At 41.9% G+C, this 12,398-nt stretch overlaps 1 protein-coding gene across 3 annotated transcripts in view; it reads right to left on the bottom strand.

The window, feature by feature from the left end:
* Positions 1-2,081: 2,081 nt before the first annotated feature.
* Positions 2,082-12,398, bottom strand: part of cspg5b (chondroitin sulfate proteoglycan 5b) — a 41,344-nt gene continuing 31,027 nt past the window's right edge. For 2 of the 3 annotated variants that reach the window (XM_063011907.1, XM_063011915.1), the window contains 2 exons: positions 12,171-12,299; positions 2,082-4,814 (listed from right to left, as the gene is read on the bottom strand). In XM_063011907.1, coding sequence (XP_062867977.1) covers positions 4,542-4,814; positions 12,171-12,299 — 402 coding nt within the window. In that variant the 3' untranslated portion in view covers positions 2,082-4,541. Of the gene's footprint in view, positions 4,815-7,471; positions 7,533-12,170; positions 12,300-12,398 lie in introns of those variants that run through there. The other variant, XM_063011924.1, reaches the window with a different exon arrangement.

Genomic DNA, 12,398 nt, shown 5'->3' with positions numbered 1-12,398 from the left:
TGCAGCTTTATGAGTAATTCTTACAAAGATGTAAACATAATCATGAAGCATGGCTGGATGTTTATACATGGGTATTGGTCAGTTTGTTTATTATAGCCAACTGTAGAAGTGGCTAAACTCTAGTAGGGAGACTACTGTATAATTATAATGGACACTGTGTCACTGTCAAAGTAAACATGCTGTTTTCCTTTTTTGTAATCCACTCACATCTCTGGTGCTTTTCTTGTATTATGATGGGCACAGTGGGAGAGTCAGTGACCCAGTTTTTCCTCATGAGAGATTTTAAGGTTTCCACTACACAACAACATGATGGAGCTGATGTTCATAATAATGACACAATGTCTTGAAAATGTATTCATTACCCAAAATGTTTTTATATTTAGTTTTAATTGCTTCAGAAAACACATATGAAATTTATTAAATCACACACACACACACACACACACACAGCCTCAGCTAATCTGCTTCTCTAAGCATAGCTTACAAACTAGATGAGTTGTTACAATGTATCACCAACTATCACTCTGAGCTTAACACTTATTAAATGTCATTTACATTTTCGTCATTTAGCAGTTGCTTTAGTCCACAGCGACTTACAGTCTAAGCAACTGAGGGTTAAGGGCCTTGCTCAAGGGCCCAGTGGCAACCTGGCAGTGGTGGGGTTTGAACCAGCGACCTTCTGCTTAATAGTCCAGTACATTTACATTTTCAGCATTTAGCAGACGCTTTAATCCAAAGCGACTTACACACAATGAGCGGAACACAATGAGCAATTGAGGGTTAAGGGCCTTGCTCAGGGACCCAACAGTGGCAACTTGGTGGTGGCGGGGCTTGAACCGGCAATCTTCTGTTTACTAGTCCAGTACCTTAACCACTGAGCCATCACTGTCCCAGCCATCCAGTACCTTAACCGTTAAGCCACAACTGCCCTACATCAGTGGCAAGACCTCGAAATAATTATAGATTTCCCAACTAACTAATTAGTTGAGGCCTGCTCATGTTGGCTTCTTGACCAAATAATAGACACACACCATTGCAGCAACAAAAAGTTTGACCTCAAATCTGAATCCCCTGCTCAAAAACTGCAAATTGTGTCTGTAAAGCTGTGGCAGCACAAAGACAAACTATGGTCTGTGTGGTAATGGTAAAAAACGCTAGCACACCAGAGCTGACATTTCGAAGTCATCGGTTCAAAACTCAGCTCTGCCATCAGGCTGGGCTGGGTGCCTACATGAACAACGATTGGCTGTTGTTCATACAGAGTGGGAGCTGAATAGGGACTCCCCATAACAGAGGCAATTATGACCTCTGCTGGCTGATTGATGGCATCTGCACAGAGTCGAGAAATAATGTGTTGATTAGGGTGTGGCTCTGTACACAAAGCTGCTCCACATATGAACTCGCCTCGTGCAGGTGAAAAGTTTTGCTCTCCTCAATCAGGGTGGGAATCGGTGTCAGTAGAGAGGAAGCATAATGCAATTGGGTAATTGGATGTGCTTAAAAGTTGGGAGAAAAATAGGGGAAAAATGCATAAACAAAAATATATATTAAACAAAACTGGTGTAAAAGCTGCCATATTTGGCTTTACCATTTGCAGTTTTGGGTGCAAAAGAATTTGAATACCAAATATTATGTATGTGCATCTTGAGCGCTAGTATTTATTTAGATAATTACACCTGGTATTGCTTTCTATGCTTTTTTTGAGTTTTTCCAGAATGTTGTTACAAATACCCACCCATTAAGGCTCAATTTCTACATTACAGCTTTTAGAGGGGAAGACTTAACATGCTTTTTGTGAGACATGAAGCCAGTTAAACAGCAGTTTAAATGTCATTGAAAAGGTTAGTGTGCTTGGAGTCTTGGCTCTTTCCATATATTTGAGTACAGAGATGTCCACAGATAAAGGTTGTCTAGAATGACTTTGGTTGACATGACACCCAGAGAGCAGGACCAGTTATACAGCATTGGACTCCAGGATTTCCTGATGATATAGTAAATTATTGTCTGTTGAATTATTTGGAAGCCCTGTATTTTTTCAACCGTAGACATCAACCAAAAAAACAGCCAGTCTTATTAGGTAATGAAGTAATTGTAATAGACTTTATTCTACATGAAGTATTAATCAAATTAAAAACATTAAAAGCACCTCATTACATAATTAGTCATCTTCATGAGTATTTGCTACCCTGAATTTTACACTCAGCCCTCTATGTCTTAATGCTTAACAGGCTCAGGTTCATAGAATGTCTCTTTAAAATAGACAGGTGACAAATTAAAGAAAACAACTTTGCAATTTAGTAAGACTGGGCCATCAAGAACTGCCTTGGCATGGATTTTACAAGTCATTGGAACTATACTAAAGAGATGGAACACCATTCTTCCCAAAAATATTTCATACACCAACTAGGCATAACATTATGACCACTGATAGGTGAAGTGAATAACACTGATTATCTCTTCATCACAACACCTGTTAGTGGGTGGGATATATTAGGCAGCAAGTGAACATTTTATCCTCAAAGTTGATGTGTTAGAAGCAGGAGAAATGTACAAGCATAAGGATTTGGGTCAGAGCATCTCCAAAACTGCAGCTCTTGTGGGATGTTCCCGGTCTGCAGTGGTCAGTATCTATCAAAAGTTGTCCAAGGAAGGAACAGTGGTAAACCGGTGACAGGGACAGGGGTGGCCAAAGCTCACTGATGCACGTGGGGAGCGAAGGCTGGCCCGTGTGGTCCTATCCAACAGACGAGCTAATGTAGCTACAATAGCTGAAGAAGTTAATGCTGGTTCTGATAGAAAGGTGTCAGATTACACAGTGCATCACAGTTTGTTGCGTATGGGGCTGCGTAGCCGCAGATCAATCAGGTTGCCCATGCTGACCCCTGTCCACCGCCAAAAGCGCCAACAATGGGCACGTGAGCATCGGAACTGGACAACAGAGCAATGGAAGAAGGTGGCCTGGTCTGATGAATCACGTTTTCTTTTACATCACGTGGATGGCCGGGTGCGTGTGTGTCACTTACCTAGGGAACACATGGCACCAGGATGCACTATGGGAAGAAGGCAAGCCGGCGCAGGCAGTGTAATGCTTTGGGCAATGTTCTGCTGGAAAACCCTGGGTCCTGCCATCCATGTGGATGTTACATTATCACATACCTAAGCATTTTATGGAAACAGTATTCCCTGATGGCTGTGGCCTCTTTCAGCAGGATAATGCTCCCTGCCACAAAGCAGAAATGGTTTAGGAATGGTTTGAGGAACACAACAATGAGTTTGAGGTGTTGACTTGGCCTCCAAATTCCCCAAATCTCAATCCAATCAAGCATCTGTGGGATGTGCCGGACAAACAAGTCCGATCCATAGAGGCCCCACATCACAACTTACAGGAGTTAAAGGATCTGCTGCTGACATCTTGGTGCCAGATACCACAGCACACCTTCAGGGGTCTAGTGGAGTCCATGCCTTGACGGGTCAGGGCTGTTTTGGCAGCAAAAGAGGGACCAACACAATATTAGGAAGGTGGAAACAATGTTATGCCTCATTCGTGTACACAGTATTTTGATTATGGTAGAGAGGAGTTTAACAATAGTACTAAATCTAACATGTGTGTTTAATAATGGTTGAGACTGTGTGACCTTAAAGGCCATATCTCATGATTTACATATTCTTCATAATAATAAACAATATTCTGTGGCCCATTAAGCCCTGTGGATGAGGGCATTGTCATCATGCTACAGGTACGTAACTGGAGTACCCTTGTATTTAATTATTGATTGACTCCATAGCAACCAGGGTTTTTTTCTTACATACTTCACTTATTAAATGTGCAAGTTTCACTTCAGTGTTCAGGGAAAATTGCTAGCTACTACACACCTCCTCCAGCATGCGTGTAGCCATAGAATACTATTTTCACCAGACAGTGGTGGATTTCCATAGAGGGCACTGAGAGCCACACACAATGCAGAACATGCTAGTATTACTATGCTCTTCTGTATTCCTTCTGTTGATGTTGGCTCCTTGACCAAATAAGTGACCCTAAATCTGGCCTCAAACACTGCAAATTGCATCTGTAGAGCCATGGCACTGCTACACATAAAGCCTCTTCAGAAGAGATTTTCATCTTTTCTATTGTAATCTTGTTCTAAAATCAAGATAATTTACTCATTAAGAATTTAGGACACATTTGTCACCCATCTATACTTTTACTGGATTACAGTTGGACTAATGTTGCAGGTTTGTTCATTCCAGTCATCCATATGTATTACATTACATATTGTGATATTGTACCACAAATAAAGTTCACATTAGCATTTCATAATCTTACAGATGTCTGTGGATAGAATTTCCAAACACTTTGTGTGCTGTGTTGCCCTGCAGCTACATATGCAATATGTACCTTAGTAGTAAAATATGAGTGATTGTAGAAAGTTGTTTGGCCAGATCACAGTGGACACAAGGGTCATTTTGGCAGCTGTCAGTTTGTGTTGTTCACAGAGGTTGAGGTGGCAGCATCATAACCACCGCTGAACTTCTACAAAGAGTTACGGCGTGCAGGCTTTGCCAACGCGGGGGTTTGGATTCCTGGAAGGCATTGGGGGAAGGGAGCGGGCACTGATGGGGCTGTAGCCAGGCTCGGAGCCTCGTCTAGGCCGCATCTGTTGGAAAGCATTCCCTTTTCCGTGTCGTCCTTGGGATATTTTGGGTGATTTAGGAAGCTTGTAAAGAAAAACATTATAGTGAAGTGGAGGGCTCGTCTCTGGATGCTCCTTCGCTTCCTTAGGGAGGAGCAGCTCCAGATCAATAGTCACACCATTCTAGATACACACACAAGGATGGATAGACATAGAGGTAGAGGCACAAGAACACCAAACATATACAGTTGAGGTCAATGTTATTGGTACCCCTTAATATTAAGTACACCATGTAAAATGTTTACTAAATAAAGTGTTTAAACAAACTGCTTAAAAAATGTGATGTAAAAAATCAGATCAAGATAAATTCTTTATGTGACCTATAATCTGTGCAATTCAAAATTCAATTGGGGGTAAAACACCTTCAATAATGTGGTTGCATAAATGTACACACTATGAAACTAATACTTTGTTGATCATAGTCCATCAGAATGGCACATCTTGGCAATCTTTGCCCACTCTTTCTTGCAAAAGTGCTTTGAATCTGTCAGATTATCTCCAGTGCACAGCCCTTTTCAGATCACCCCAAAGATTTACTATTGGTTTCAGGACTGGGCTCTGGCTAGGCCACTCCAAACATTTGATATTTTTCTGGTGAAGTCAGTCTTTTGTTGATGTGGAGGTATGCTTTGGGTTGTTTTGTGCTGAAATGTTTTTTTTTTTTTTTTTTATGCATTTTCTCCCCTTTTTTCTCCCTTTTTTAGCGCGTCCAATTGCCCGATTGCATCATGCTTCCTCTCCACCAATGCTGATCCCTGCTCTGATTGAGGAGAACGAAGCGAACCCACGCCCCCTCCGGCACGTGGGCAGCATGCCGTATACATCTCGTCACCTACACTTTGACGAGTGCAGTGCAGCTCAGTGTTGTGTACGGAGAGACACACCCTGACAGCACTCTTTCCTCATCTCTGTGCAGGCGCCATCAAGCAGCCAGCAGAGGTTGTAATTGCACCAGTCATGAGAGAGAGAGACCCCATCTGGCTTAGTCCCGCTCATTTCTGAACAACAGGCCAATCGTTGTTCATGTGGCCTTTCAGCCTTAGCCGGCAGGCAGAGCTGAGATTCGATACAATGTATTCGAGATCCCAGCTCTGGTTCCAGCGTGTGATTTAACCGCTGCACCACCTGAGCGGCTTTTTTTTCATAATTGATACTTAGAACTGTTCATAATTGCCTACACCTTAATAGTAGGTTCCAGTTCCAGTGGAGTATGTTTGCTCCAAACATACCTTTTGGAATTATGGCCAAAACAGCAGTCTACAAACAGTCTCCTAGAATACAGGAGATCATGTACACAACCAGTACTTGCCAGTAATTCCTGCAACTCCTTTGATTTAGCTGTTGTGCCATATTTTATTCAGTTGTTGATGACAGTATTCACTGTGTTTCATTGTGTATGTAATGCCTCAATGTTTTTTGCACCCTTTTCCTCACCGATTCCTTTCAACAACGAGATTCTTTTAATGCTTTGTAATCTCTTTGCGGACCATGGTTTTTGCTGTAAAATAGAACTAAGTAAATGTCAGGACCATCCTACTAGAAGAGCTGAACTTTATATGGGGCTAACCAGGGTCACTTTAATTGATGGCTGGTACTGACTACTGTTTAACATCAGTTTGAATGTGATTGGTTCCTTCTGAAAACAGCCACATCCCAAACTATACACATTTCTGCAACCATATTATTTTTGTGTTTCCCCTTTAAAAGATTTCAGTGGAATTTAACAGATTATAGGTCACATTAAAGGTGAAAATAAATCTAAAATGAAGTTTCTTGGTCTGATTAAAACAATATATAAAAACTGATTTCTACAAGAAAAGCAATTGAATGATCTAAATGAAATCCTATTAAAAATTTATATATAATTTAACAATGGCAAAACCTGTTTCTAAATACACCGACCAGGCATAACATTATGACCACTGACAGGTGAAGTGAATAACACTGATTATCTCTTCATCTATTCAGACCTGTCAATTTGTGGGATATATTAGGCAGCAAGTGAACATTTCATCCTCAAAGTTGATGTGTCAGAAGCAGGAAAAATGGGCAAGCATAAGGATTTGTGCAAGTTTGACAAGGGCCAAATTGTGAGGGCTAAACGACTGGGTCAGAGCATCTCCAAAACTGCAGCTCTTGTGGGGTGTTCTCAGTCTGCAGTGGTCAGTATCTATCAAAAGTGGTCCAAGGAAGTAACAGTGGTAAACCGGTGACAGGGTCATGGGCGGCCAAGGCTCACTGATGCACGTGGGGAACGAAGGCTGGCCCGTGTTGTCTGATCCAACAGACGAGCTACTGTAGCTCAAATTGCTGAAGAAGTTAATGATGGTTCTGATAGAAAGGTGTCAGAATACACAGTGCATCTCAGTTTGTTGCGTATGGGGCTGCATAGCTGCAGATCAGTCAGGGTGCCCATGCTGACCCCTGTCCACCACCGGAAGCGCCAACAATTGGCACGTGAGCATCAGAACTGGACCACGGAGCAATGGAAGAAGACACGTAGCATTGTTGCAGACCATGTACATCCTTCCATGGAAACGGTATTCCCTGATGGCTGTGGCCTCTTTCAGCAGGATAATGCGCCCTGCCACAAAGCAAAAATGGTTTAGGAATGGTTTGAGGAGCACAACAACAAGTTTGAGGTGTTGACTTGGTCTCCAAATTCCCCAGATCTCAATCCAATCAAGCATTTGTGGGATGTGCCGGACAAACAAGTCTGGTCCTTGGAGGCCCCACCTCACAACTTACAGGAGTTAAAAGATCTGCTGCTAACATCTTGGTGCCAGATACCACAGGACACCTTCAGGGGTCTAGTGGAGTCCATGCCTTGACGGGTCAGGGCTGTTTTGGCAGCAAAAGAGGGACCAACACAATATTAGGAAGGTGGTCATAATGTTATACCTTATACATTTTAATGTCAAAAGCATTTAATGTAAATGGTAATTGGGTATATGATATAATATAATAATATAATTATTATTATATTAAACAACAAAAACAAACATGGATTAGAACTTGTTTTTCTTAAATATACTTGGATATGTAAAATGGAAATTCTGCATGGCTTATCAGAAGGAAATGATTCACCTTTAAAATATGATGTTGCTCTTACATGAAGTTTGAAGGAGTCGTGGTTATAAAGCAATTGGTTAAATAATGTCTGCTTGCTTATGTTCACATCTTAACCCCCCCAGGATGGTTTAAACAGCTCAGGCATGTTTAAGCCATGCACAAGACCCAAGAAATGAATTGTATAGGTGAAGGTTAGATGGAATGAGAAGAACAAGCAAAAGAGCAGGAGGAGCGGAGTGCAGGAATACACTGGGACCAGCTCAGTCTGTCAAACTGTTTTTATTCCAACAAACTAAGATTTTATAATATACGTCACAGTCTGGGTTTAAAAAATCTCAAAATCTCAAGTACATTAAAATGATAAAAAAAAGATTTTACATTACATTAATGGAAAACAAACAATGTACTCTTATACTCAACACTGTATATTTAAATTGATCAAATATTCACTGAATTAGTACGAACATAATTAATCACTTTTATTTCAACATGAATCGTTTGTTTGTACATGAGAACACCAATGCATGCCAACTCCGAACAAAACACAGAGGAGGAAGAAGGGGATTCACAGCAGTCAGGGCTAAAGTTAAATTCAGAAGGTGAGAGGCTAAAGCATGGGCGGTGTTCTGGAAGCATGACACAGTGTGGAGTAGCACAGCTTAGCATGACATAGCAGGACAGTGGCAGCAAGCAAGAAGGAAAAAATCAGCAAAAGCACCAGTGTACATCTCTTGGGTTTTAATAGGTACAAGCTCATACTGAAATAGTCTGACACATTTGAAATATTAAAAAACTGAGTGGGATGTGTTTAAAATAATAATACATTCTGAGAGTGTACTTTAATACCTTCTTAGTTTTTAAAATCTACACAAGCCAGTAAAAGAAAATTCCAGGATGCTCGGTTTATACTACTGTGTGTTTGTATGTAAGCTCCTGTCACTTGCACAGATACAGTGTATCACAAAAGTGAGTACACCCCTCACATTTCTGCAAATATTTCATTATATCTTTTCATGGGACAACACTATAGACATGAAACTTGGATATAACTTAGAGTAGTCAGTGTACAGCTTGTATAGCAGTGTAGATTTACTGTCTTCTGAAAATAACTCAACACACAGCCATTAATGTCTAAATAGCTGGCAACATAAGTGAGTACACCCCACAGTGAACATGTCCAAATTGTGCCCAAATGTGTCGTTGTCCCTCCCTGGTGTCATGTGTCAAGGTCCCAGGTGTAAATGGGGAGCAGGGCTGTTAAATTTGGTGTTTTGGGTACAATTCTCTCATACTGGCCACTGGATATTCAACATGGCACCTCATGGCAAAGAACTCTCTGAGGATGTGAGAAATAGAATTGTTGCTCTCCACAAAGATGGCCTGGGCTATAAGAAGATTGCTAACACCCTGAAACTGAGCTACAGCATGGTGGCCAAGGTCATACAGCGGTTTTCCAGGACAGGTTCCACTCGGAACAGGCTTCGCCAGGGTCGACCAAAGAAGTTGAGTCCACGTGTTCGGCGTCATATCCAGAGGTTGGCTTTAAAAAATAGACACATGAGTGCTGCCAGCATTGCTGCAGAGGTTGAAGACGTGGGAGGTCAGCCTGTCAGTGCTCAGACCATACGCCGCACACTGCATCAACTCGGTCTGCATGGTCGTCATCCCAGAAGGAAGCTGACGCACAAGAAAGCCCGCAAACAGTTTGCTGAAGACAAGCAGTCCAAGAACATGGATTACTGGAATGTCCTCTGGTCTGACGAGACCAAGATAAACTTGTTTGGCTCAGATGGTGTCCAGCATGTGTGGCGGCGCCCTGGTGAGAAGTACCAAGACAACTGTATCTTGCCTACAGTCAAGCATGGTGGTGGTAGCATCATGGTCTTGGCTGCATGAGTGTTGCTGGCACTGGGGAGCTGCAGTTCATTGAGGGAAACATGAATTCCAACATGTACTGTGACATTCTGAAACAGAGCATGATCCCCTCCCTTCGGTGATGGACTAAACCCAATTGAGCACCTGTGGCGCATCCTCAAGTGGAAGGTGGAGGAGTTCAAGGTGTCTAACATCCACCAGCTCCGTGATGTCATCATGGAGGAGTGGAAGAGGATTCCAGTAGCAACCTGTGCAGCTCTGGTGAATTCCATGCCCAGGAGGGTTAAGGCAGTGCTGGATAATAATGGTGGTCACACAAAATATTGACACTTTGGGCACAATTTGGACATGTTCACTGTGGGGTGTACTCACTTATGTTGCCAGCCATTTAGACATTAATGGCTGTGTGTTGAGTTATTTTCAGAAGACAGTAAATCTACACTGCTATACAAGTTGTACACTGACTACTCTAAGTTATATCCAAGTTTTATTTCTATAGTGTTGTCCCATGAAAAGATATAATAAAATATTTGCAGAAATGTGAGGGGTGTACTCACTTTTGTGATACACTGTATATTGTACATATAAGAGACCTAAAATTGCTATACCAGTTATTAAGATCATTGCTAATCTAATTAAACTCACACAGATTTTTCACCTACACTAAATCAGGTCTAATGTCAAAGTCACCAACTAGTTAGATTAGTGGTTGTTTACTTACCTAAGCTGATTAGGTGGTGCTGTGGCAAGGTGCTAGTGTGAGTAAATGTTCATTAAAGCCCTGTTCAGAATTAGATTTACATGTCTTCTTTGTGGAGCAGTGGGTAGCCCTGTCACATCAGAGCAAGAAGGGCCTGGGTTTGATTTTCCGGATGAGAGGCTAGGGTTCTTTTTGTGTAGAGTTTGCATGTCCTTGTTTATTTAGTGGTCAAGTCAAGAACATTTTATCCTCAAAGTTGATGTGTTAGACACAGGAAAAATGCAAGTCTGACAAGGGCCAAATTGTGATGGTTAGACGACTGGATCTGAGCATCTCCAAAAATGCAGCTCTTGTGGGGTGTTCCCGGTCTGCAGTAGTCAGTATCTATCAAAAGTGGTCCAAGGAAGGAACAGTGGTAAACCGGCGACAGGGTCATGGGCGGCCAAGTCTCATTGATGCACGTGGGGACCGAAGGCTGGCGAGCTACTGTAGCTCAAATTGCTGAAGAAGTTAATGCTGGTTCTGATAGAAAGGTGTCAGAATACACAGTGCATTACAGTTTGTTGTGTATGGGGCTGCATAGCCGCAGACCAGCTGGGTGCCCATGCTGACCCCTGTCCACCTCCAAAAGCGCCAACAATGGGCACGTGAGCATCGGAACTGCAGGATGCACTATGGGAAGAAGGCAAATTGTCTGATGCTTTGGGCAATGTTCTGATGGAAAACCTTGGGTCCTGCCATCCACATGGATGTTACTTTGACACGTACCACCTACCTAAGCATTGTTGCAGACCATGTACACTCTTTCATGGAAACGGTATTCCCTGATGGCTGTGGCCTCTTTCAGCAGGATAATGCTCCCTGCCACAAAGCAGAAATGCTTCAGGAATGGTTTGAGGAGCACAACAACGAGTTTGAGGTGTTGACTTGGCCTCCAAATTCCCCAGATCTCAATCCAATCGAGCATCTGTGGGATGTGCTGGACAAACAAGTCCGATCCATGGAGGCCCCACCTCACAACTTACAGGAGTTAAAGGATCTGCTGCTAACATCTTGGTGCCAGATACCACAGTACACCTTCAGCGGTCTAGTGGAGTCCATGCCTTGACGGGTCAGGGCTGTTTTGGCAGCAAAAGGGGGACCAACACAGTATTAGGAAGGTGGTCATAATGTTATGCCTAATCTGTGTATATTTGCTTATATTTATAAATTACAAGTTGGTCAGTGAAATCAGATCCAAATCTTTTCTCTGTATTTGTCAGTTATATAAAGGTTCAACTGAACTAACAAATCACATATTTTTCTTTTTATGGCATTTTACAAATTGTTCCAACTGTTCTGGAGGAACGGTTTGTGCATAACTTCTATCTCAGTCTCTCCAGTGTATTGTTTGTCTGTCCTGGACTGTTTGTCTCTGCTCTAAACTTCAGTTTTTTTGTCAAACATTCATTACATTTATTACATTTTTCTTCATTGCTTTAGGGGTGACATTGACCATTACATTATATGCTTCAGTGTTGTGACCACAGCTAATTTACAAGTATATGAGAAACATGTCACAGTATATTATGATTTAGATTAACTAAAAATATTTTGTTTATTGTTGTATAAAGTCTGTAAATGACACTCTCCCTCAGGAAGAATGTCAAAGTGATGGCTATAGCTTAGTGCATCCTGTTAGGTCTCTTATATGTGCATCTATGGTTATTTAAATGACTTTTACTGTAATGAATAAAATCAGTTATGCTGTCAGCATGTGTTGTGTTTTCATCACAGTGACAGCATGTGACTGGAGGCTGCTACTACATCATGTTGCTCTTCACAGAGTTTACCTCTTCTGCGTTCTCCTCACCACTGGTCATGTTGTCCTCATGTTTGGTAGTATGGGAGTTCTGAATGTTCAAAGACTCATCTTCTTTAGTAGGGGTTTTGGCGGGCTCCTCGGGTTTGGAAGTGACATCCTGCCAGGACCACACACACATACGCACAGATGGGAATAAACACTGTCCTCAATCAAGTGATATACAGGTTACCCAGTCACATCCTATTATATATTATTA

This window comes from Trichomycterus rosablanca, chromosome 2, assembly GCF_030014385.1.
Source record: "Trichomycterus rosablanca isolate fTriRos1 chromosome 2, fTriRos1.hap1, whole genome shotgun sequence".
NCBI classification, from domain to species: Eukaryota; Metazoa; Chordata; class Actinopteri; order Siluriformes; family Trichomycteridae; genus Trichomycterus; species Trichomycterus rosablanca.
This window is presented reverse-complemented; position numbering and strand designations above follow the sequence as displayed.